The sequence below is a fragment of the Liolophura sinensis genome, chromosome 10, assembly GCF_032854445.1.
Source record: "Liolophura sinensis isolate JHLJ2023 chromosome 10, CUHK_Ljap_v2, whole genome shotgun sequence".
Taxonomy (NCBI): Eukaryota; Metazoa; Mollusca; class Polyplacophora; order Chitonida; family Chitonidae; genus Liolophura; species Liolophura sinensis.
This window is the reverse complement of record NC_088304.1, coordinates 28,784,181-28,811,261: the sequence shown is the minus strand read 5'-3', so window position 1 is coordinate 28,811,261 and position 27,081 is coordinate 28,784,181. Positions and strand designations below refer to the sequence as shown.

At 39.6% G+C, this 27,081-nt stretch overlaps 1 protein-coding gene across 1 annotated transcript in view; it reads right to left on the bottom strand.

The window, feature by feature from the left end:
* LOC135476510 (somatomedin-B and thrombospondin type-1 domain-containing protein-like) overlaps window positions 1-16,450 on the bottom strand; it is a 43,469-nt gene extending 27,019 nt beyond the window's left edge. The window contains exon 1 of the mRNA XM_064756548.1: window positions 15,884-16,450. Coding sequence (XP_064612618.1) covers window positions 15,884-16,136 — 253 coding nt within the window. The 5' untranslated portion in view covers window positions 16,137-16,450. The remainder of the gene's footprint in view (window positions 1-15,883) is intronic.
* Window positions 16,451-27,081: the final 10,631 nt, after the last annotated feature.

The following is a 27,081-nucleotide window of genomic DNA, read 5'->3' as shown; positions in this document are numbered from 1 at the left end:
CTTGAGTGAAATGGTAACTACATGCCCATTATTAGAATTAGACGTGCTTGGGTGAAATGGTAACTACATGCCCTTTATTAGAATGAGATGTGCTTGAGTGAAATGGTAACTACATACCCTTTATTAGAATTAGACGTGCTTGGGTGAAATGGTAACTACATACCCTTTATTAGAATGAGATGTGCTTGAGTGAAATGGTAACTGCATGCTCTTTATTAGAATTAGACTTGCTTGAGTGAAATGGTAACTACATGCCCTTCATTAGAATTATACTTGCTTAAGTGAAATGGTAACTACATGCCCTTTATTAGAATCAGATGTGCCTGAGTGAAATACTTTAAGATGGCTTACCCTACACATGTATACAACTCCAAAGTACTTTTAGAACTGATTAACTCAGGTACCTCAGTAAGCTATTCCTTAAACTTTCAGATAAATGCCAACTTGATTAATTGAAACATCATAAAAGGCCTCTTTTTTTTTCAATCACAAAGTACAATCTGAAAAAGCATATCCTTCATTATAGCTCATAACATGGATTAAAAATTTTGCAAACATTCCGTTACACGTTTGCTGTAATACTTTCTTTTTCAAACAATGTTGCAAGACGAATACTGTACAGACGAATATCTCCTTGAGATAATAATACAAAAATTTCAAGAGAAAACTATCATATTTGTATAACTTACCATTCTGAGGTCACTCTCAAAAAAACTTCATACATATACATGTATTTTTTCTTTGTTGAATACTTTATTTTCACACTAAATTAAACTTTACTAATATGATTCTGAGAAATTGATTTACAAATTGATTTTACAAAGTTTTGCAAATGTGCATCCTTCATCCTGTCATATATACATAGGACAGTAAATGTGCCAAATGCATTGCTATACATGATATGTCTGCAGCCAGAACAGTTACAAACTCCCATTCTTTAATGTTTTTCGAAGTCAAACAGCCCATTTATAAAAGTACACATCTTACAAACAAGGCTGTCTTTCTTCGTTTAGTCATGAGCCAAACTTTCAAGCTATTTGTATATATATTGGTGAATAGGCCCTAGCTCTTTACTAAAAGCTTCTAGCCACATCATAGTGGCTACAAGTATTACGCTATGCCATAAGGTGATCAGGGTTTTAGCACTGAGGAAACCGGACTAATAGTTTTGAGGAAACCACACAGTGTCTTGAGAAACTCTATCACTGCCAGCAAAGAGAAACCTTCCAGGAATGTAATGATTCAATGTTATACAAAGGAGTCAGATAAAAGTTCCACACAAACAGTGTAAAATATACCAAGCACAAATAAGCACCAAATTCCTGGAAATCATAAAAGAATTCTCAAATCAATCTCTAAAACTCCTTATATCTCATTCAAAAACTTGAAAAAATCATAAAATCTCCTCATTCTCAAGAAGAAGAACTCTGAAACTAATCCCTGAAACTCCAGATGTTTGATTTGCAAATTTGGACAAGGCAGCAAGAGTTGGACTTGAACCTATGACCTCAGGGGAATTATTTTAGGGTATCAGCCTATAGGTGGAGCACTGAAGTGAGACAATTACACTTATGGACAGATACATATTTCATTTGATAAATCACACAATAGGGTTACTCAGTGCTTAAGTTTAAGCACAAGATACATTTAACTAAGTTGTGGAAAGTGAACAATGGTTACAAAGCCATTAAATTACAATTAAATCAAGCTGGGTTCCATTTTAATCTGGTTCCAGATACTGTAATCTGTAGTCTGACATTTCACTCTCCAGTTTAGAGAGGCAGGCTGTCATGCAACATGCCCAGTCAGAAGAAAAGGGTTAGAGAGTTTGCCCCAGACATGTGGGGTGACTGGCAGGTGTCTGGGGCATGCCCCAGGGTAAGTAACAAACGAGGCTCTTATCTTACTAGAAATACTACAGGAGCCATGGAATCACCCTGTCTGATCCCTTCAACTCATTAACACATACTTACAGCAAATGGCCATCATTTCATAAAGATATACTTCCTGTATTCAATTACAGTCCCATTTGTACATTTAAATGAATCAACCTTTGTTTATTTTCTCACACATATTTATTTCTTAAAAACATGTATTAACTTTGTTCACTTCAGCACCATTGTTAGTTACCATGAAATGTCCACCATAAACATTGATTTTGAATTGAACAACACATTAATAGCACTTTACAGCATTTACAGAAAAAGATCATATCATTATTTCTTATGAAAAGGATGTAGTCCCACAGATATGCACTAACAAACTTGTCACACTTGTGCTGAAGTTTAATATGCTGAGTCAGCAGAAAGGAAGTTAGGAAAATGTATATTCTAATAAGTTATAAATCTAAGTTATATTCTAATCCCGCCTTTGTGGGTGAAACATACTATACCATACATGCAGAAATTAATGCAAATGAATTTTCTCATTCATTATACATCAGAAGCAGTCCACCAATCACAGACCGTCTCAAAGCCAGTTCATTTCCAAAGAAAACAAACCATGAAAACCAGACTGCTGTAAATCTTTGAGCTTCCGAGATATTCGGGGTTAATGCGATGTAACTTGCAGGATTGAGTCAATAAGGCAGTGATCTCAGGTGTCAGGTAACCACCCTTATACCGGATTTCATCATTAAGTAAGGTGTTACGCACGCTGACTGTTCACCTGCGAATGTGACGCATTAACAGGTAACACCCTTTGTGAGGTAACTCAGCCAAACGCCCACCTCATGAACTGCTGAACCCAAGCAAGATTCAACCTGCCATCCCTTCAGGCACAAAGGCAAACATTACGCTAACAGATTTAGCACACCTGAGTGAGTGAATAATTTGTAATTCAATTCCTCCAGAAAAATCAGACTGGAAGCCCCTGCATACCTGTACTCGCGCGCCACACCTCCCTACACATAAAATCAGGTGAGAGTTCTTTCAATGAAACGACAATTACAACTCAGTTAGATCGAGTTGTGCAGGTGCTAAAGTCAATTATCCAACGCATCAGAAAACTGACCAGGGAGGAACGACTGAACAGCTCTGTAAACACATCACATCTTCATCACTCAGCATGACCGAGAAGATTCTTAATACACATCATGCAGGCTGTGTGGTTTAAGTAAAGAAAAGTGTGGCCAAGAAATGCACCAACTACATGAATGTGTACTGATTACGTTTGCCCTACCGGCCCCGATAGCATCGCTGGTAGGGCGTCTGCTTCAGGAGCGGTAAGTCCAGGGTAAGTCCTGGGTGGAATCCCACCTAAGATGTTAAAATCGCTTGGCGTTCAGTATGAAGGGGATAGATTGGTTGACCCGTATCACTATAATGGCTCAGGCGGGGCGACTTACTTGCCTTATGTAAGGCGTCTCAGTGAAGCAGCACTAGATAAAAGAGTGGTGGAAATCTGTTCTGCAACACGGTGGTGGCACATTACATGCGATTCCCTCGTCGTCATATGACTGAAAAATTGTTAAGTACGACGTTAAACCCCAAGCATTCACTCAACTGCTCTATCCCTTACGGACATGAGGTGTACACCTCAGTGTGAGGTATAGATGAGGCATGTGTAGGGTGTACGCCTCATGTACACCTTAGTGTGAGGCATAGAACAGGTATACACCCTTTCTATATTACCTGAGGTGTACTGTACCTCAAGTGCACCCCAGCCATTTTGTACCTCAGGTACACCTTAGCAGCTTTGTGAGATTTTGATTACGATTTAGTGGTCATGTACCTCATGTACACTTAAAGCTTTAAAACAAGAGATCAAATTTACATTTTACTTCAGAAAAAATTGTGATTATAAAATTGCAAATATTTTTCTGCAAAAGAAAAATGGTTACTTAATAAATATAAGCCTTTGTCTCACCTATAATGACTTGCCATTCAGTGTGCAAATATTGACCAACCACAGAGCATGGATATATTTGCCTGTGATTATTCCAAGATGGCTGCCCTAAACAATGTGCATATATATTCAAGGCTGTGGGAAAACAACCCAATTATGCACAGATTGATGCATTCTGGTCTCGAATTTGTACATTGGAAGGTCTGCCAGCAACCTGTGGATGATTGTGGGTTTCCCCCGGGCTTTGCTCTGCTTCCTTCCTCCATACTGCTAGCCGCAATATGGACTTAACAGCTTTCTGGTCAGGTAACCAGGAAGAAATTGCTGGGACTGTTCACATTTCCCAGAAATAATGCAATTTTTAAGTTCTATTTTTATACCCTCCCTCAACACTGGAAAAAGATCTCGCCTGCCACTAAAACAACAATTTAACTTGGCCTGGCCTTTAACACTCAAGTTGCTCCAATAAAACACAGGTTTCCATGTACACATTCATGTATTCACTTACATCTTTCCTAGATCAAGATAATGCTTTCCTCCAGACGGTTTTAAAGCAGCAAACTTTGACAAAGTTCTGTCATATATGTAGGCCTCTGGACCTTATTATATTAGATACAACTATAAATGAGGACAAAATAATGGCTTTAGACACACCAACACTTTCCTAGAAGCAATAAATGACTACATCTATGGAATATTTTCACAGGAAAATAAGGTTGTGAAGACCAATATTCTTCAACCTGTGAAGCTCCTATGGGCAACTTCATCTACTACAAATGCAATATAAACCTATACTGCCTCTTTTTTGCTTTTTTTATTTTCAAACTAATTCATTTTTTTATATTTATTAATTCTCATTGCTAGTTTCTACCCAGAAACCATTGCCATTTTTTCAGGAGATAATGAAAAAACTGGAGACATTTACATCCACTGGTCTGAGCAAAAGCTTCCATAGCAGGGATACAGGGATACTGTTATCCCACAACAAATATCAGATGAGTAATTCAACACGACTATATGATTTTATATGATTTTCTATCCTGTCTCTAAAAACCAAGACACTATCACAATTAATTATTTATATCCATTAACCACATCTATTCTGACTTTAACTCTCTATTTTAGAGTGGCAATCTTAACTGGATAGCTTGACAAGTTAGCTCAAGTGGGGTGGCTTCTCAACTGTGGGAAGCTGAGTGGCAGGTTTCTGCCCTCTAATTAGTGAGTAAATCTCAGCGATAATTTAACTGTGAGGGGTTTCACCACATCAAAGAGGGAAGGTGAAGCTCTTGCACGAGATGATGGCAGAATGCCAGGTAAAACTGCTAACAAGAAAAAAGCGTCAGGTAAGTTCATTTGGAAACTACAGATGACCAAATGCAAGCTAGGTAAGCATGACGTTGGCTCAGGTAGCCTCTCCCCCCTCCTGTTTTTTTTCTTTTTTTGGATTGATTGATGTTTTACAACATACTCAGAATATTTCCCTGATGGCAACGATCAAGTTCTGGGCAGAGGCAACTTTGCACAGTATTGGAGATATATTTTTAGATATTATGTTAGAAGTACTCGTATAAGGAGAACAGAATTCATACGAAGACCTCATACGAAGACCTCATACGAAGACCGTATTGCTTAAGGGCTTCTGGTATCTTAATTAGGAATGACATGTCTTGGACAAGAAATTTACAGCAAACACTTCTATATACATTGCAATATGTATCATCTAATTTGTCAGTCCAAATGATTTGATTTTCCACTTGGGAAATACACCTAGTTTATAAAATGGTTAACTAAGAAATTCTCTGAGAAAATATGTCACTAGGACACATGAGGTGTGGGTTCAAACCCATACTTTGACAGGGAATCAGTACATGTAGGTTTTCCCATGTTTTCGGGTGGCATGATCAGCCATCAACAACACTTTGGCAACTATTTATTTGTGGGTGCTAGCATTTGATGAGGAGCACTAGTCTCCCACCAACATAGTGTGTACATCTGTACACCATATGTCAGAAAGTTTGTCACTAACTTGCCAAAGGTCAGTGGTTTTCTATAGGCTTTCCACTTTCCTCTACCCATAAATACTGCTCACCATTGTACAACTGGAAAATCCTCAAGTCTGACACAACAAAGCAACAAAATCCAATCAAATTTTAAAAAATATCAAAAAACCTTAATATGCAGGATGGAAATTTGAGCACTTTGACACTGGGCTTAGATGTGTGTGGGATACGGCCAAATAATAACCAAACAATCAACAACTCAGGTAAGTATGGGTGAGGTAGTAACAAGTGGGTGGGGACTACATACAGGTATAAACTCTGTGTTGACAAAAGACCTTACAGAGGACTAAAGAGATGTACATTTCGGAGTAGCTAATATCACAGAGGTGGTCTCCTATCTTTGCTACCGTCAGCTATCCCACCATGCCTCATAGTGCGATTCGTTCATTGTCACTCGTTCCTCCGTTCAACAGTAGATCTCATCTCTTAGTGAAAGACCTAAACGGGACAAGTGAATACAGGCTTAGCCCACGTAGTTGACACTTTGGACAATGAAGGTCAGAAGGATGGCTTATTGAGGGTGATACTTAAGCCAGGTGTGCATGGTGTGGGGAAGAAGGGGTGGGGGATGGTGGTGGTATGTGTGTGTGGGGGTGGGGTGGAAGGTGGACTAATCATCCAAAAAGAAAAACATTTAGGTTCAAATCAGTTATCTAACATTTGTTTTTTAAGATAAACACATCACCTAACAGTGCCAGTGCCATCAAAATTTACCAATTAATCAAAACATTCTTTGTGGCAATGGGATTGTTGTAAATTGTATTGTGATATTTATTTATTTATTTATTTCATTGGTGTTTTACTGTATTGTAATATGTTTGAGGGGTGTGGCTGTGCATAACAGTACATGGACAACAGAAAAACTGAGTGTAGAACTTGGAGCAAGCCCCAGAATCAGGCAGCAATCTTAGACTGATTCTTTCCGTTGTTTTAGCTGAAATTTGTAGTATAGTACCTCAACCAGAATTTATCTTGTCAAGCAATATTTGGACCTGGTTAAATAAGAAATAACAATTTTAAAGTGATTTAAATTTTGACTGCAGTCTAAGGCCCACTTTGAGGTCCGTGGGACCTGATGATTAAAATAACAGATATGATGTTGTCTCAAAGTTTAAATGTAATGTATTAAAATTACCTGTCATAACTTTAATGATGCAATTCAAATTACCCTAAATGACCTTAAATTTCGCCCATGACTAATTTGCTCTATCTACCTCAATCTTTTAAATATTCTGAGAATTCTAATGATTCTAGAAAAGTGCTTTAAAGCTGGTTTGGAAAGTACTGTGATATTCCACTGGAAAAATGTATATTTCAGCACAAAAGTGATATTTTATGGTATTTATCTGCCTCTAGAATGCCATTTCTGGGCGACATTTGGGATCTTTTGGGGTATCCACATGCTTTACTATTCAGTGAATACTTCCTTGTTAACTTTCATCTCACTTGGCCTTTAAAGAGCAAACTGAACTAATTCTTCCTGTGGGCCTACGATATGGGTGCCTTGATTCTGTAACAATTCATGGGTAATTAATGAACAGATTCATTACTTAATTCACAATTAACAAGGAATTGTTTAGCTTAATATACACACATGGAATTTCAAGCGGAAATGCATTCTTTAGTACAAACCTGTATTTCATCACCACCATGTGTTAAATACAGCAACTTTCAAGCGTCAGTTTGACATATTACATATTAATTATTACTAAATGTCATAATATCCCTGATAAACATATTTCACCAGCTTTGTCATAGCTTAATTTCACTGTGATTTAATCCAAAATAATAAGCCATAAATACCAGGCTATAGAAAACGACCAAAGGTGCCCTTATGTATAAATTTCCAGATGGCAGAATGCCCTTTTACTGGTCAAACAACTCATCGAGAATCTCTCCTGTTCTTTTATCCTTGCAATTACATTATACTGTATTCACCTGAAATTAGGGAAGCACATAGAGCCCCTAAAAAAAATACTTTTCATGTCAATACTTAAATTTTTCTGCTAAGACCATGAATCAAACATACTTAAATCAGTCAGATTCCATCAAATTGTGTCACTTTAAAAAAAAACACTAATGTTAGAGTGAAAAGCAGCACTTCTTTAGGAGCAAAACAAACTCTTCTGATCATATGAACATATTCTACTCTGATGTCCCAGCGTTATATTGGACATAGATTTCTCCCAACCTGCAACCTCATTGGTCAATTTATGCCTTTTATTTGTGAAAATATGTGAAGCATATGCTGCTGCCCACAATGAAAAGCCCTGTTTTATACTGTGACCAAAAACTGAAACAGGAAAAGCCCTGTTTTATACTGTGACCAAAAAGTGAAACAGGAAAAGCCCTGTTTTATACTGACCAAAACCTGAAACAGGAAAAGCCCTGTTTTATACTGTGGCCAAAAACTGAATCAGGAAAAGCCCTGTTTTATACTGTGACCGAAAACTGAAACAGGAAAAGCCCTGTTTTATACTGTTACCAAAAACTGAGACAGGAAAAGCCCTGTTTTATACTGTGACCAAAAACTGAAACAGGAAAAGCCCTGTTTTATACTGTGACCGAAAACTGAAACAGGAAAAGCCCTGTTTTATACTGTGACCAAAAACTGAAACAGGAAAAGCCCTGTCTTATACTGACCAAAAACTGAAACAGGAAAAGCCCTGTTTTATACTGTGACCAAAAACTGAAACAGGAAAAGCCCTCTTTGATCTGTGACCACAAACTGACACATGAAAATTTAAGGCACATATCAATACCATATACTGTAGATAAGGCAGTCATGTGAATCCATACAGGAGAAGCCTGCTTTATATATATACATCATTTCTCAGCCTTTCTGCATGTAAAAGAGCAAATGTCATTGCAATTTATGCACATTTTTAAAATGATTTTGGAGGCAAAACTAAATTGGTTGGATTGACCAGTTACAGGGCATCACAAAAAGTATAATTTTATCAGTTTTCACAGAGTAAATGCCCTCAGAATTTGCTTGAACAAACACCTTAAAAAACATGCGATAAAGCAGAATAATTGTAACTAATGTTTTTTTTTTTTTTACTTTGTCTTTTGAAAAGCGCAAAGCTTCAGGCATTTGAACTAGAAGCACTCAGTTGAAATTATTCTGCCTATAAATTATACTGTATGTGCACAATAAATGAAACGCAAATTCATAACAAAGAGGAAATTAGGCAATCTGCATCAGTTAACTCACACCCATTGCCCTAGAGCCCATTTTATACATTAAATAATACCTATCATATGTCATTTTATATCTGTAGTTTTGTGTCTACATATATTTAAACAAAAGGTGTGCTGCAGTAACAGTTTGTTCAAGCATAACAAACAAACAGAATTAGCTGCCATAAGAAGAAGAATTTTCTGCTATTCATTCACAAACAAACTCATTAAACCATGTTGTTTTCGTCTGAGCACTATAGAGTACTGGGTCCAGTTTCACATAGGAGCGTACTAACTTTTCATTTTAGTCGTACATTTGTCATACGATATTTTGCATGTCACTATTTGTCTTACGATATTTTGCACGTCACTATTTGTCTTACGACATTTTGCACGTCACTATTTGTCTTACGATATTTTGCACGTCACTATTTGTCTTACGATATTTTGCACGTCACTATTTGTCTTACGATATTTTTCACGTCACTATTACCATACCATTGTCCTACAAATGTTGATTATCGTATATGTATGACATCATCGTGAAATCGGCTCCTGAGGGCGGCCTCTATATTTCACTTAGCGTTTAGCTTTTTTCAAGTAACACATTTTTGTTTCATTCTAATCGATTCATAGACCTTATAAGTCCACTGAAGATTTTTGTCAATGTGAAGACTGATTATAATTTCTTGTCAGAAAAATGTAAGTGTTGGCATCAAAAGTATCATTTCAAACTCTAAACATCTCTTGTGGTAAGTTACAATTGAACAGGTACCTTGCAGAATTTGCCTACTACCATATTTGCAGTCATAAAAGACTCAACACTTGGAAGAGAACTCAGCAATCAGCACTCACCACAATACCCACCAATACTACACTACAACGTCTGCATGTACCTGTTTTATACAAACTACAGTTCCATGGAGATAGGAATATTACAATCACATATCATGAGAGTGTCTGTCAATAACACTGCGTTTGCGGCAACAATGCATATCTAACATGAACCATATTAAAATCTAAGCGCTTGAACTTTTGCAGGGGGACAAAGTCATAAAAGTAAATTCCCCCTTAACCAGAAGTTATGATATGCTACTTTAGAGGTCATCTGTCAATAAGTAGGTCAATGATTTATTATACGGGTCAGGTAAACTGTATCACTAAAACTAGGTCAACTCCGCACAGGTATTGTGTTTTCCTATGAATGGTTGTGGGAGAGGGGGGGGGGGGCTTGTCATCTTTACTCTTACAACAATAATCTTTCTGATAAAAGGACGGGCGGTAAGGAGCTGATTCAATATTGACATAATGACTGACCAGGTAAATCTCAGAATCTTAATCCATACTCACCTGAGCTTCTGCACGGTAATGTTATAGCACAGGTGTACCGGATAAAGCCATGGGAAACCCTTTGATCTTTCCAGGTGGATGGTACATTCAACTACATGTACATACATGTACAATGTAACCTTGTTCAAGAGAAGGTGAGAAACAGGGTCTCTATGCTCACCTACTGCTTCCATAAAATGTTTCTTTATAGATAGGCTATAGACTTTCCAGTTTTGATACAGAATAATTTAAACAGTAACTCATCGACTGTCAGGCTTAATAGACTATATTACTATTTATTCAGGATTTTTAGTGGTCTACCTATACAAACCTTTGGGAAACATGTTAAGTAGCATCTCACAATTTCTGTTTGCTATTGGAAAACTCAACACTTATAGTGTTAGAAAGCAACAATAAAGCTCATGTATACATTGTTGAAATTAAAATATAATGATATAATTTTCATGTTGAAATACACATACTTTATGTGATCAGTCAAAACTTTTACAGGTCTAAATGTTCATTTCCTCACGTTTAAGAAACACTTCAATATTTTGTTCAATAACCTTTTAATACTTTTTAGACCTATGCTTCTCCTTGCCTGGTTACCTTGTTCAATGTGCACCAAATATTTTAGAAGGGGTAATGCAGCCACATCTTGTCAGTGAATGAGGCCACGTATAACCTACAGGTATATGACCTGAGTCAAATAGTCAGGACTTCCTAACAGCAAGAATCTGAAGTACACAGGAACTGCAAATGGCCAGTTGCAGTGTTAAGAAGTTGGGCGCTGAGGCGCATCCCGTGAGTTGACCTGGTGAGTTTCAGGAGCACTCATTTCGATTTGAACAGCTCTTTTGTCCCTGCCCTACCTCTAAAAAAGGACAGTGGGTAATGGACAGGAAATAGCCAGTCAGCTGTTGTGAAAGAATTAGCACCTAACTCACAACACCATCAATTAACTTCAAGTACCTCTTGTACCCACTCTATAGTCCCTTTTGCCATGGCACCACCCACCCTGAGCTGTTGGCTTAATATTATTGTTAAGTGACAATACCATGAGTATTAGGCCACTTAATTGTAGCTAGAAATTTTAAGACCCGGAAAAATCTGACATGTTTCAGACTTGCTGGAAAAATCTGAACAGTGCTTTCATAAGTTATCTTGCATTGGGATTGATGAATGTGACAAGAATTAAAAGAATCATCAAGCTTTAAGGCCACGATGTTCAAAATTGATAATCATAGCTGGCAAGAACGTTTTAATTTCTGCTTTTAGTACAGCATATACGGGGGCATGACACTGTGAGTATAAAAAGTCCTTCACACTCATGTGAAGTTTGAGAATTTTGTATGTTTGCCCTGGTTCAAAGAGGCATTTCCCAAAGTAGGCCCCAGGCCTCACCCTGGTTCAAATAGGCATTTCCCAAAGTAGGCCCCAGGCCTCACCCATCAAACTTTGGCCCCCTGAGGCAGAAACTATAGTATAATCGCAGAATCCCTAAGTTGTTAACTCGAATTGATGCCATAATTCCTCTAAAAATAACCTGTGTAGTTAACTCAAATTGATGCCATAATTGCTCTGAAAATAACCTCTATGTTGTTAACTGAAATTGGTACGCATAATTCCTCTGAAAATAACCCTTGTGTTGTTAACCCAAATTGGAACCATAATTCCTCTGGAAAAAAACCCCCTGTGTTGTTAACTCAAATTGGTACCATAATTCCTCTGAAAATAACCCTGTGTTGTTGACCCAAATTGGAACCATAATTCCTCTGGAAAAAACCCTGTGTTGTTAACTTAAATTGGTACGCATAATTCCTCTGAAAATAACCCCTGTGTTGTTAACCCAAATTGGAACCATAATTCCTCTGGAAAAAACCCTGTGTTGTTAACTCAAATTGGTACGCATAATTCCTCTGAAAATAACCTGGAACAATATTGTTTACAAATCACCTCTTGTTTATAAATCACCTCTCAGAAAAAACAATTTTACCTTTTCACACAAATACTTTATGAACTGATGAAGATGGCCTTTTCTTTGCACAATTAAATGAAGCGACCCTCCTAATTGAGCACCAATCTTCTTAAAGATTGGAAAATTGGTTGCTCGCTAAGAATATGCACCTCAGTAAAGTTTTCTCAATTAGAAAACTGACAACATTTTAATTTGTTGAATTTTTGTTTTGTCTAGAACATTTTTAGAGGTATTACATTCATCCAGCAGTGTCCAGGATATGGTCAAACATCTGATCAGAGATACAGAGGCATAAGTATCTACCTGATACCATTTTAACACTGTTTGCATAGCCTCTAAGATCTAGCAAGGACTTAATCTTATCAGAGGCGAGTGGAGGTGGGGTGTGTGAAGAGAGAGAGAGAGAGAGATAGGAGTGGGGGGAACAAGGGAGGGTAAGGTACATTTGATCACATATCTGCCATAAGACAGGTATACTGTCTTCACACAAAGCACAGGAGCAAATTGGTTTAGATCTAAATTGAGTCAAATCAGAGATTTTTATACCCCTGTAAACAGAATGTTAAAAAATTGATAATTTCAATTAAGACCCACTACCAACAACCATTATAAGTTTTACTCATAGTATAAGGATGGTTATGTACAAAAGAGATTAGCAGTCAGTCTTTTTAATACTGAAGTCAGGTATAAACCATCAAATATTTCATTCAGCCAATCTGAAAACAGTAGTTTAAACTTGCAGTCTTGCACATAATGAGAGAGAAAACAGATAACTGATTTGATTGGTGTTTTACGCCGTATGCAAGAATATTTCACTTTTAGGACAGCAGCCAGCATTATGGTGGGAGGAGAACCCACGACCATCCGCAGGTTGCTGACATGCCTTTCCACACATGACCCTGATAGGTCAGAGGAGCATACAATAAGAGGCATACATACACTGTGCTGGCTGCTGTTATGATTAGAGTGGGTGTTTTCAAGTTCCTTCCCATGACGTCTACATTGGCTATTTCTACTGTAAAGGTTAGAATTGGAATGTACTTTGGCCTAGAAGTATTTTGAAGGTAAGAATAACTGGAAATGGTAAATGAAGTGGGAACTTCTGTTCCGAATAAAAAAGGGCAAATAACTTTCCAGTTCAGTTATACAAATTCGGATCTATATCAAGGATATTAATGCAGGTTAAGAAAAACACAATTAATTAAGCAAATGCTTTGCATAGGATTTGCAACCAGTAGCAATGGGATGAATGTCAGTGTTGAGATTTATGTGGTGCAATCTAGGAACACTCCGGTTGATTTAAAGATAGATATGACAATTAATTTAATAATATACATACGTTCACTTATTTCAATTATGTTAAACACCATCCTCAAGAATTTTTCTTTTTCGTTTCAATGGGTTATCTAATTAAGAAAGGATGACTATTTCCTCCATCAGTTACACGATATAATACATGATAGTCCTGACTTTAAATTAACTGATAATTTAATGTACAAGCACATTGTATCAAAGTAAATGAGACACAACCAGCTGAATGGGTGAAATGTAACTACAGCATGAACTCTCGGCAGCCCACTGGCAGGAAATTAGTAACATCTTGCCATAATGAACTTAAAATTTCCGCTCTCATTTGAAATTTAAACTCCATCATCAAATTCCTCTATTTAATAACTAAATCCTGCCTTGCCCAAAGACACACCCCTGACATGAGCGTGATGGTGCCAATTACGAAGGGTGTTTCCCACACTACGCCATGAATCATCTTAAACCTTTACACATTGTACATAATTTGATCAATCCATAACTCTGCTCCAACAATTATGTGAGCTACAAGGGATTCCCCACTCATGAATACAATAACTAGCACCCTAACCAACTGAGCCATGGCGGCCCCTCAGTTCATTGAGGAATCTGTTTTTCACAATAAGCATCTAAAGAAGGAGGTCAATGCCAACCAATAGGCAGCAACCTACACTTTACAACTCCCTAATAACTGATAGACGTTCCAAATAATTAAACAATTAGCTAGATGTATATATCATTCTTGTTTGATGGTGAATGACAGATACATGCACGCCATGAACAAATCAATTAAAAGCCTTCAGACTCCAGTATACCTTTAGGCTTGCAGAACAGTGGTTCGTTGTCTATAATTACTCTTCGGTACTAAGTGGCTGATGATTTACTTAATAAGGGTTAAGTTCTAAATCCACGCTCCAGTTCATCCGAGTGGCTGCACCAAGCTTGTGTGGTCTGTACATAGAGATCAGTCAGACTACTAAGACAAGCGAGTTTCACCCTGTTGAGCCTCCGATTGTCACATTACGTAAACGGCTCCCGCAAAAGGCAAAGCACGAGATGCTCGGCCCAAGCACTCAAACAACAAAAGGACCTTTTGTAACCGATAAATAAACATTTCGCTTGATAACAGAACCACTTGGCCCCTCTGAATGGGCTGCGAATGAGGCCAGCAAGTTCAAACGTACACAGGGCTGCCGACCTGAGCGTTATCCTTACCAACCATCCCATTGTTAGAGAGTATGTGACCTGTCCGTCACAACTACACACTAAAAACACTTCAAAGTAACTCCTCATCTACGTACGTGCCCTCTGGGCAAATGTACGAGTCTCAAAAGTCAACTGGATTACAAGTAGCAGCGTCTTCTAATTTTGCCCTTTTTTCCCCCTCCCTCATCCTACATTATTAAACTAATTACGAATAATTACATGGATGACAAATTGTAATATATGAGTATGAATTTTTTGGAATGACGATATATACATACAGGCCTATGTTACTAGAGTCTAGTGTTGATCAGTTCAATTACTAAATAGCTCTGAATATGCAATTTACGAGCCAACTAGGACTTGTACATGTGGATAGTGTCAGAAACATGCTTGAGACATCTTTTTGAAAATAAGAAATATTTGGCAACATGATAATAATAGAAAATTATCTCCCGTGGCACATGTCTGTGGCTCACACAGGAAGCCTTTAATCTCTTGAAAACAAAACAAAGGAGTAAAAAAAATCAAGAAAAGTTGACTTCAATTTTTTTCCCATATTGCATCCCCATCATATGTCCACTTCCGATGCAACATGAGAAAGTTCGCGCGGACAATAGCTCTAATGTTATAGTGGAACTGATGAAGGGATGGGGGGGAGGTGCAAATCTATGGGTTAGAGGACTTGAGAGTCTAAGTAAGTAATTCGATCGACACTGGGGGCCTGTGAAGGTTTGGGGAGTCCGATTTCACATCAACTTTTCTCTCCCCTCATCCTACAGGGGTGAAGACGAAGCCGTAAGAAGAACCTAGCTAAGGCGGAATGGGGACGGCAAGCAGACCCTTTATTAATAGATGCATGGATCATACAAGAAGAAACTTAATACATCGTATGTTTGATCTATGTTAATTGTAGCTTATATCGTCCTGTAAAATCTTAACATGAATTAAAAATTTAAAAAAAAAAAAAACTTACCTAGACAAGCTTCCGCATAATCTATGCAACAGTCGCTCATTCGGGTGCAGTCTTCGTCACAAAAGCAGCGGCTGGAGGAATTGCCCTCACCGGCCAGGTTAGTCCCGTACCCATAGCACGTATTATTCCGACCCTGGCAGCAGTAGCCGGCCCGTCCACAGCTAGCCCCCACCCCTGAGGGGCAGCCTGCCCAGAGAAACAACGACAGCAACACCGGTACCAAACCGCCCAAAATCAGCCGACCATGTGGCATTTTTGCTGCGTGGAATTAAAAGCTTCTCGCTTCAAAAACCAGAAAAAAATATATTTCCAAGGCGAAGAAATTTCCAAAACGATTGACCCTGACGTATGTGGATTTATGGAAAGCGGGAGAAAATTTGCAAAGATGCGAAAAAAGCAAGCAGCTATATAAGCTTTCGTCTCTACGAAGAGCCGTGCGCTTTCCTTGCAGCCCGCCGTGTGTGAGCCGACTCTACAATGCTCGAATAGCTTGAGCTCTGCTACTTTGTCTCCGGCGCTCAGGCCACGCACTTTCCGTGAGGAGGAACTGCGTTCTGACTGCTCGCTGCCGACCGACTCACCAAAACCCCCGTCCGCTCTGGCCCGCCACAGCTGACTGCAATTATACACACACGAGCAGTCCGCGTCCCACGACAGCCAACCCGGCCACAGACAACCCTGTAAACTGATAGTGAGGACCTGGGTGACAACCCTGACTTATCCCACCTCACACGAGATGATGCCGCAGTCACTGTCTAATGTATACCCCAGTCACCGCGATAGGAACGAGATGCGTCAATAAATCGACATATGTCCTCTTCTTCTTTTGTTGAAGGAAGCAAAGGCGAGGCAGCGGTCGTTAGCTCTGCTTTCAGTAAACTAAAATATTTTGGTTTTAATATTTTTGGTCCGTTTCTACCCTACCGTCCTGCAGAATTTGCTTTTAAACAACAGCTTGTGGATTTCCTGTTCTTACACGTGAGAACTACACACTCACGAGTGAATATTCTCACAAGCCCGTGGCATTTGGGTTTCTTTGCCATCGGAACTTTAATATAGGACCACAAAACTATATGCCGCACCCCATCAGGTCTAAAACGGGTCGGAATGTATACATGCACGTGTTAACTAGCTAAAAGTGAACCGCTTAAAATTAAAACAATATCGCAGCAGGTCTTTGGATTGTTTTGACGATTGAATTCGAGCAAAAGCACTTCACACGCACCTTCTACAATTGTTTATCAATGAGTGCGCCTGAATATGGGAGATAAAAGCACATCTCACTGTGCACAGCCACAACCTTTAGCTTTGTATTGAAGACAGAGTTCCTCTAGCCCCCTCCCCCACCTCCACCTCCACCTCACCCCCATTCTAACCCCACCCACAATGTTAATATTATATCCCCACAGCACGGTATACCTACTGGTGGGATACGTTACATAAGAATGGGTGTGTGATATATGGCAAATGAATCAAATGTGCGAAAGTTTCAGCTTATAGACTCGCAACAGGCCCAACTCAAATGCATGCAATGTTGTTTTATAATTACCGGCTAAATATATACCCGCTGTGCTGATTTTCGCGCCTGCAGCATGTAAACAAATTTATCGGATGCCAAGATGACTGTGTGCTCCTGATTTTGTAAATCAATAAGACTCATATTGACGTAAACAGACAAAATAAACTAATCCAGTATGACTGAATGACAAATAAAAAAGCAGCTTGCATTATCGTGTATAATAAGTTCTTAGAATTTCCGCGAGCAAGTGTCTTTCATGCACGTTTTTTCCTGTACAAGAGTTTATTGATTCTTAACACTGTATTGAAGACAGTCTCTTTCTTTAAATTAACAGCACTGAGTTAACTATGAGTTCATAGCTGGAAGGGTTCTGGTGTTGTCTATTGTAGCTCTCGAGTTGACGCAACCCTGACGCCTCTCACCTATGCAGTGGCGGTGAGTTCATGTCCAGCCCTAATGCTGGCTTGTTCCCCGGTCGCACGTGGGGAGGTCTCCCAGCAACCAGCGGATGGTTATGGATCTCCCTCGGATTCTGTCCGGTTTCCTCCCACCATAATGCTGGTTGCCATTGAATAAGTGAAATGTTCTTGAGTGCAGTGTAAGACAACAATTAAACCACTAAATAATATATATATATATATATATATATATATATATATATATATATATATATATATATATATATACATATATCGACATTTGTCCAAGAGTATTTTTACGGATACAGAAACACGCATTTGTGATGTTGCTATGGTTTGGAATCTAATGCCTGGAACAGGCAAAAGAATTTTCGTTTTATCAACATTCAGAGAGCATCTCCAGAAGCAAACAGTTTAAAATGGCACCTGTTGATTTTTCATTTATTGGAAATTGTGACCATGTAAGGTGTCATGTAGAGTGTCTTCTGCATGACACTTTTGTGACATTGCCAGGTCACGTGGGGTATCTTCTGCATGACCCTCTTGTGGCATTGCCAGGTGTCATGTCGGTTATCTTCTGTATGACCCTGTAGTGCCATTGCCAGGTGCCATGTCGGGCATCTTCTGCATGTCACTCTAGTGCCATTGCCAGGTGTCATGTCGGGCATCCTCTGTATGACCCTCTGTCATTGCCAGGTGCCATGTCGGTTATCTTCTGTATGACCCTCTAGTGCCATTGCCTGGTGCCATGTCGGTCATCTTCTGCATGAAGCTCTTGTGCCATTGCCAGGTGCCATGTCGGGTATCTTCTGCCAAGACTCTTTTGTGACATTGTCAGGTGTCATGTTGGATATCTTCAGATGGCTTTCTTGTAACAGTGTCAAATATCATGTCAAGTATCTTCTGCATAGCGCTAATGTGACACTGTCGTGTGGGGGATCATCTGCATGTCGCTCTCGTGACATTGCCAGGTGTCGTATCGGGTGTCTTCTTTGTGACGTTCTTGTGGCACTGTGAGATGTAGGACATTGGTGCCAGTGTATTCGTCATGACGTTCATGTGACATTGTCAGATGTAACATTACTTGTCTTCGGTATCCATTTGTGACATTTCCCATCAGGTGTCTCTGACTTGGCATTGGTGTGACAACATCAGGTTTCCCACTACAGTGGGGTGTCCTACAAACTCTTTTACAGCAAGTGTCTTGCCACAAAACTGAATTTTTAGCTCATTACATTGCATTATTTGTCACGTCATGCTTCTGCGGTTCCTTTTCGGTTGTACGTGGGAAGGTCTGTCGGCAACATGCGAAAGGTCATGGGTTTTCCCGGACTCTGCCCGATATCCTCCCACAATAATTCTGGGTGCCGTGGAAAAAGTGAAATATTCTTCAGTTGGTAAAACACCAATGAAATAAATAAATTAGTAAATGTCATGTCACATCGACTGTCGCTGGATCAGACGGTTAAAGCGTTGACTCGCTTCGGTTGTTTGACCCTTAACAAATAAGGTTCGAATCAAGTTCTCACATCTTCGGCTGCAGTTTTAAGTTAGGGGATTGCAAACGTATCTGGCGAAGGGCGATGGTATACTTGAACCACTTTGGTTTTTCTCTAGTTATAAACCTTCACATATACGTAACAGTTTTGTATGTATGTATGTCCGCTTGATGTTTAACGCCGCAATTAACAATTTTTCAGTCGCATGACGACGAGGAGCCATTAGTTATGTACATATATTACGTGTTCTTGTGGCGGGGCTAGCCCATACCGCCAAAGTGTTGCTGCCACTGAAGTATCATGTCCAGACACGATACCCCACCCAGTCACATCCTACTCACACGGGGCCAACCAGCCATGTTTTATTGTTCTAACCTCTCTGTGTTGAGCGCCAAGCGAAGGAGCAGAAGGCACCATTTTAAAAAATCTTTCGTATGATCCGACCCGGTAAAACTTCTCTACACACCAATCAAACAAGTACACATCTACCACTATAACAAATGTAAACTTCTGCAAACACCAATCAAGTAAGTACACATCTGCCACTATAACAAATGTAAACTTCTGTAAACACCAATCAAACAAGTACATATCTGCCACCATAACAAATGATGTACTAGTTTGCTGTCTGGGTCATATTTATTTCATTCCACTTATGGTTATTTCCTTACATGTGTCACCCTCGAAGATGCCTCGTTAGTTCTCGTGTCTCACAACCCACAATGTGCGCGTGTACCTGGACATGTTAAGGTAATTTTCTTACATGTATCACCCTCGAAGATGCGTCCTTAGTTTTCGTGTCTCAAAACCCACAATGCGCGCCTTTACCTGGACATGTTACGTTGACAATGGTTAGTACACATACATGCACGACCCATGCGGAGGGTTATCTGGAGGTGAAACTACCCGAATAAGGGGGTTTCCTTTTGTCACGTTCTAACATTGCGCAAAATGGAATAGTCCTCACGTACGGTGTGCGATGTAGAAATGGGTCATCATATCTTCGCCCACAGCACGCCTGACATCGCCTGGTCGACCGTATTGCCGCGCCGTGAACTTGTCACTCTCCGGAACAGTTACTGAGCTTGCATATTTGCTTTGGAGGGCGTACTCAGGACGTTACCCAACAATTACCAAGGCCTATACAGTCTTTTCGTGTAATAAGGCATGTTGGAATGTAATTTGTGAACGCATACACGTCCCCTTCATGGTATGACGTCATGTTGGACATGTGCGCATATTCGAACATAAATATAGGCCACATGTGGTAAAGTTCCTCAGTAACTTGCCAAAGTTTGGTGGTTTATAGCCTGTAATTAATGAAGACCGTTAACTCGCGCAGGTATAGCTCTGTACAAATAGGTGTGACTGTTTAAGGTTAGTCAGAATTATGAAGATTGTCGCTGATCGCTGCTAGTTTTGATGCATGCAAACACGTCCCATGCACCTACTCGCGATCGCTGGAAATGGATTCATCCAGATTCGCAAAGATCACCTTATATTACGACCATTACAATATTTACGACGATTACTGGCATTTTTTTTCGCTCGCAAGTTGTTTTAACTATGGGAAGTGTAGGTGTGACAGGATTTAGACTGCGCAACACGACTCACCGGGAAGAATTTACAGAATTAAAGCCATACATAGGGAACCAAACCAGTTGAAGACATGACTTTTTCCGCACTTATTATATCGAGAAATCAAAACTACTCTGGAATGACTCAGAGATGGATTGTAATAGGGTAAAAGAAAACCTGTTATATATATCCGCGAAAACAAATATTGCGGCAATCACGTGTTTTAGTGAATCTCTTTTTCCTAGACAACACTTTTTACACGCAGGCACGCACGCATAGGCCTGTGCACATGACTTAATGACTCGCGGTCATTGGGTAACAATTTCACCACCGAGCGGGACCAGTCGATAAGAAGGAAAGTTTGGGTTTTGTTGTCAGATGAGTAGCCGTTAGTCATGTGGTTGTAAGATCTTAACGTAACATATAACGTAAAAAAAAAACATCGATCTGTCCAAGAAAAGGTGGCAGTGCCAGGCTGCAGTTGTAGAGAAAATCTTCTTTCTTTTTGTTGTCAAACGCGTGTTATAAACATCAGGATGAATCAGTAATACCACAATGTATATGTCGAGCAGTTTTTGGGAATAATGCGCCTATAGATGTATGCATGAGACTGATTTCTTGTCTCAATGTGCAATTGCTTGAAGGATAGCTCGTGCCAGCTGTTCGGATATTTGGCTCATCACATCTGATTTAGCTAAGTATCAGAGAGCTCACACAAGGCCACTGACTGACACGATCGTTACATCCTCCCACAACCCCAACACATTGCAAGACGCTTAATTTGATAGCATTTCTCTCATGTTGTGATATTCGTTTGTTTTGCGTTGTAACCATCGCGCTTAGTTTATGCGCAAATATTTTCAATTCTTGCAAAGCTGTCACTTTTGATTTCTTTTGCTTTTAAGGGAAGTATGAAAGAATGAAGTATAAATTCATCACGGGGTTATGTACAGAGGCGTGAGGAAATGAAGCATACGGAATCATAAGAAAAATGATACACATTATCATGACGGAATCATGTAGAATACGCCGTCATGAGTTGAACCAAGCTTGTATAAATTTGGTACTACGTTTTCAAGGTCACTGGAATTATATCTTCAGTATTTCGCGACCCGTCACTGTTCAAACATGCAGAATTTGGTGGGAACCCTTTTCCGCTAAACAATTTGCTCGCTGATTCAGAATTTGGCGCTCATTATACGTCTACGGGTGTGGAGAAATAGGCCTACAGTGTATATAATAAAAGCAGTTGACTCAGACAAGACCATCGCCGCTGATAATTGGATTTAACAACAATGTCTTTTGGCGCCCCACCGCAGTTCACATTTAAATTTGGTGCGCATTTAATTGCTTTATCTTTAAATATTATTGTCGGCGTAGCCGTGAAGTCAGAAGAGCAGAGGGAGGTTATCGATCTGAGATGGACGGCCGACTGACCACGTGCGAATGACTAACCGACGGAGACCAACAGTTAAACGACGGGATTATCACGGATCTAACGTCTGGGGAAACTCTCATAAAGGCTTGATAATTGGTGTGAAGTCCATTATCTCAGTATGACCAAGGACGTTACAAGGGAAACTTGAAGAGGGACTGGGGCAGCACCCAGTCACATCACCCAGGGCAAGGCGGCGCCCAATTTCCTTAAACAAAGCGGTACAGAGCGTGCCCCCCGGGCGAACTCCTCCGGGATTATGTGAAAGGCACTTAAAACCTGTGACAACAAAGACATGCGATAGAATCAATGATACTTTCTCTGCAAATCGTGGATGTTTTCTCAAGCACTATGGATTTTTACGGATAGAACACTGCAACCCATTGAATTATAATGGCACGGGACAGACCAATATGCAGTGGGAGGGGACACTTAAGAACAGAGAACCTGAAATATGCAGTACAAATCCATGGCACGATTGATTTTGGAGTGAATCCTCTTTCCATAAGCAGCGGTACAACCTTTAGGATTATGCACCCGTGTTCTGTTGAAGTAGCTTACATGGGAATGATTGACACACTGATGGGAACTACACGTACTTGTAGCTGGCTTGGAAAGTTGATAACGTGCAGTATTAATGATCGACAAAAAATAGTGCTATTATTGTGTAATTCACAAGTTACAAAATAACGATGAAAAACACGAATTGATACAGCATCCATCCAACTGTGTATAAACGTTCTATAGGATTTAATTATTTGTTTGATTGGTGTCGTCCTCAAGAATATTTCCCTTATACGACGATGACGAGCATTATGATGGGTGGAAAGCGAGCAGGGCCCAGGGCAAACCCACGACCATCAACAGGTTGCTGACAGACAAGCAAGCATGAGCTAACTTGAACCGTTCTGTAGGAAGCTTATGGCGAAACACTGAAATCTGTATATATACACCATATACGGATATTTTAAACTCGTAGGAATGGGCAAATCATATTAATTTCACAGAAAAAATAAAATATTCTTCTTTTCATTTGAAGGGGGTTTCCAGTAAAGATTTCAACAGAACATTTACACTGGTTTCAGAGGCATTGATTACCCTTTAAAATGAAAAAACACATGCACAAAGAATAGTACATTGCATATGGGTACAACAACTTCGTTTATTAACTTGTGACGTTTTGAATGTTTAACATACACTAAAAAGTGGAAATGTTCAGAGTAAATTATCTCATATAAAGGAGTCAAAATACAACTACATTTATTCGTGTCCATTATAAACACACAAAGTACACGTACATGCATCATTAGTAAATTTATATCTAACTGTTGCTATAGTGACAGGCAAGTGGTTTATTTCACTTAAATTAGTATTGTTGCTGTTACACAGATCTTCCTACGTTAGGCTCGAGAGGAAGCAAGCATGAACTGGACTTGAACTCACAGCTGAGAGGCTTCTGTGTCATTGTGCTTCATTATAGCACGCTAACCATGCACTCACAGTGGCCCTAAACTAGAAACGTTGCATGCTCAGCTTAACGCGTATGTTGGAAGTTTATCACTTCACTTGGTTTTATTTGCAAATTGACGTCAGTGTTGTATCATATAGTATCATATACTACTTTATCAGTGATAGGGCCAGTATTAAGGGGTATTAAAAGTTAAACCAGGCTTAAACCCGACGACTAGTCTTGGCCTAATTCAAAACTAACAGGACTTTAGTCCAGACTACAGTTAATACTGGGTTTAACTACTAACACAGATTTGAACGACTGTGTAAAAGACACAAAGAATATAAAAGCTTTGTCAGAGGGTGAAAATCTCTGCACTATGCTGTGTAAAAATCAAGATCCTCAGTGCATCTTAAACAAAGAAACGCTGAAATAGTGAAATTGACGCCGAATTATTGACTATGTCACAAATTGTGAAATCGATTATTTTGCGGTGAGGTGATCAAAGCATAACATTGTGAGGCACGTAAATGTATTTAAAGTTAATAGGCAAGTAAGTTACTAGAAAATAGACACTGTTATTTCTTATGGTACATAAAGAACATGACATCAAAGCGCAACTGAGATACATATTTTATTATCAACAATTTATATACTAGCATGATACACGATTTGAATGATCAATGTCACCAATTGTCCTAGAACATTCCTTGCGTCTTTCTTACAACATTGGACAGTGCTGACTGCCTCCGTCCAAAGTTCCTCAGTTCTTTAGTGCTTTAGTGCTTTATGTTAAACGTCGTTATGGAAATTGGTCTTGGAATTATTACCCTGGAACGTCCAGTTTGGTTGACGGCTAGTATACGAATGTTTGTTTCGACGCTTACATTTACGAACATTATTATTGTAAATGTCGGGACAAGGGTTACTCAAAACTTTTAACGTATTGAAGATGTGGGGTATACATACAATGTACGTGTACATACATGTATGTGTAAATATGTTTTGTTACAGTATATTTACATACTAAATGCTCTGTCGGTTTGGGAAGCTGTTCTTGCTGAGGCTTGCATGCGGTAAAACATGCCTAGCTCTTCTGACTACTAGCCTAACTAAAAATACACATGGCACTGATTAGACAATCCAAGATGTGTTTGTAAAGTTAAAGGGGAGAACTAGCCGGCGTCTTCTGAGATGACCAAGGTAATCGCTCAAAGGATTCTGGCGATTTAGCGGTGCCAAAAGTTAATTTGCAGAGTCTATATGCTTAACATCTCTTTTAGAGAGGTAAAAAGATGTCCATGCTTAACGCGGTCAGCGCATGTACACCCACGTTCTTCGTGTGTGCTCAGGAGCCCTGAGGCATTAAGAGCCTGTAGCCATGATGAATGTGGTTGAGCCGTGACGCCTTAACGTCCCATGACAGGTAATCAAAGGTAGAGCCAAGTAATGAACGGGTATGACCAGGTATATCAGTGGTCAGTTTGTATGGAGTTTGTATGGAGTACACATGGAGTTTGGTTTAATACGAAAGAGCATTTTCATGTAGTTTGGACGTAATTCCCATTCCCATGGCTGCATGAAGGGGTATACATCAACAACAACAACCAATAGGATATTGTAGGTCAATCGATTCTTTTAATTTTTAGTGGAACTTAGTTACGTTTTGTGAGTTTCGCCGACAAAACATTGAATCTTTATTTTTATATAAGAATATTTTTCTTATACGACAACGGCAAACAGCATGGTGGGAAAACCCATTGGCAGGCTGTTGGCAGACCTTCGCACGTAGGACTGGAGAGGAAGTCAGATTGAGTTGGACTTGAACTCACAAAGTTCAAAGTCATTAAATTTTAAAATTAGTTTGTTTGATTAGGGTTTAAACGTCTATGGCCAAAAAAAAATTCGGTCATATCACGACAGTGCCTCAAACAAACCGGTTCTAACGAAAATATGTTTATTTGGTGTTGGCTCACTGTAGCATCATGTCAAAGACACCATACACGGCGCCTTGTCACGTAATACTGGCACAGAGGCGACCAGCACTTGATCTATTCCTGTTTAATCCTGAGTTCTGAACGACTTTGCACTAGTATTACCGATTTTAAAGCCCAGGTATGACTCAACCAGGGATTGAACCCCAGCATGGCAATAAAACAGTACAAGTAAACTCAAACATATTCGTGATTTATCATGTCCCAAACCATGTGGCCAAGGAACAGAAGCTTTAATGAATCCTTATATTTTCAAACCTTTGCTTTTCCCAAACTGACCAGTATTTACTTACGTACATGTACTTCGGACGTCTCTGTGTATGGGTTTCGCTGTCCCTGTGTACTGTTATTGGGTTTTGACGTTTCTGTGTATTGTGTGAGTTTTACCGTTTCTGTGTACTGTATGTGGGTTTTGCCTTTTCTGTGTACTGTGTGTGGGTTTCACTGTTTCAGTGTTCTCGATGTTGGTTTCGCCGTTTCTGTGTACCATTTGTGGGTTTCGCCGTTCTGTGTAGGCCTACAACTTTGTGGGTTTTACCGTTTCCGTGAAGCGTGTGTGGTTTTACCGTCTCTGTGCATTGTATAGGGGGGGGGGGGGGGTGTTACCGTTTCTATGTATCATCTGTGGGTTTCGCCGGTACCATATGTGGGCTTTAACGTTTCTGTGTACCGTGTGTTGGTTTTGCCGTTTCCTGTGTTCCCTGTGTGGGTTTTACCGTTTTTGTGTACTGTGAGTGGGATTCACCGTTTCTGTTTACTGTAAGTGGGTTTCGCCGTTCCTGTCTACCGTGTGTGGCTTTTACCGTTTCCGTGTACTGAGTGTGGACTTAACTATTTCTGTGCACTGTGTGTGGGTTTCGTCGTTCCTATGTACCATCTGTGGGTCTTACCGTTTCCGTGTACCTTGTGTGGGTTTAAATGTTTTCCTGTACCGTGTGTGGGTTTTAATGTTTCCGTGTACCATGTGTGGGTTTTACCGTTTCCGTGTATCATGTGTGGGTTTATCGTTTCTGTGTACTGTGGGTGGGTATTGCCATTTCTGTGTACTGTGTGGGTTTTACCATTTCTGTGTATAGATTTTATCGATTCTGTGTACTGTGGGTGGGTATTGCCATTTCTGTGTACTGTGTGGGTTTTACCATTTCTGTGTATAGGTTTTATCGTTTCTGTGTACTGTGTGTGGGTTTTGCCATTTCTGTGTATTGTGTGGGTTTTACCGTTTTAGTGTACAGTAAATGGGTTTTACCGTTTCTTTGTACCATGTGTGGGTTTTACCGTTTCTTTGTACCATGTGTGGGTTTTAC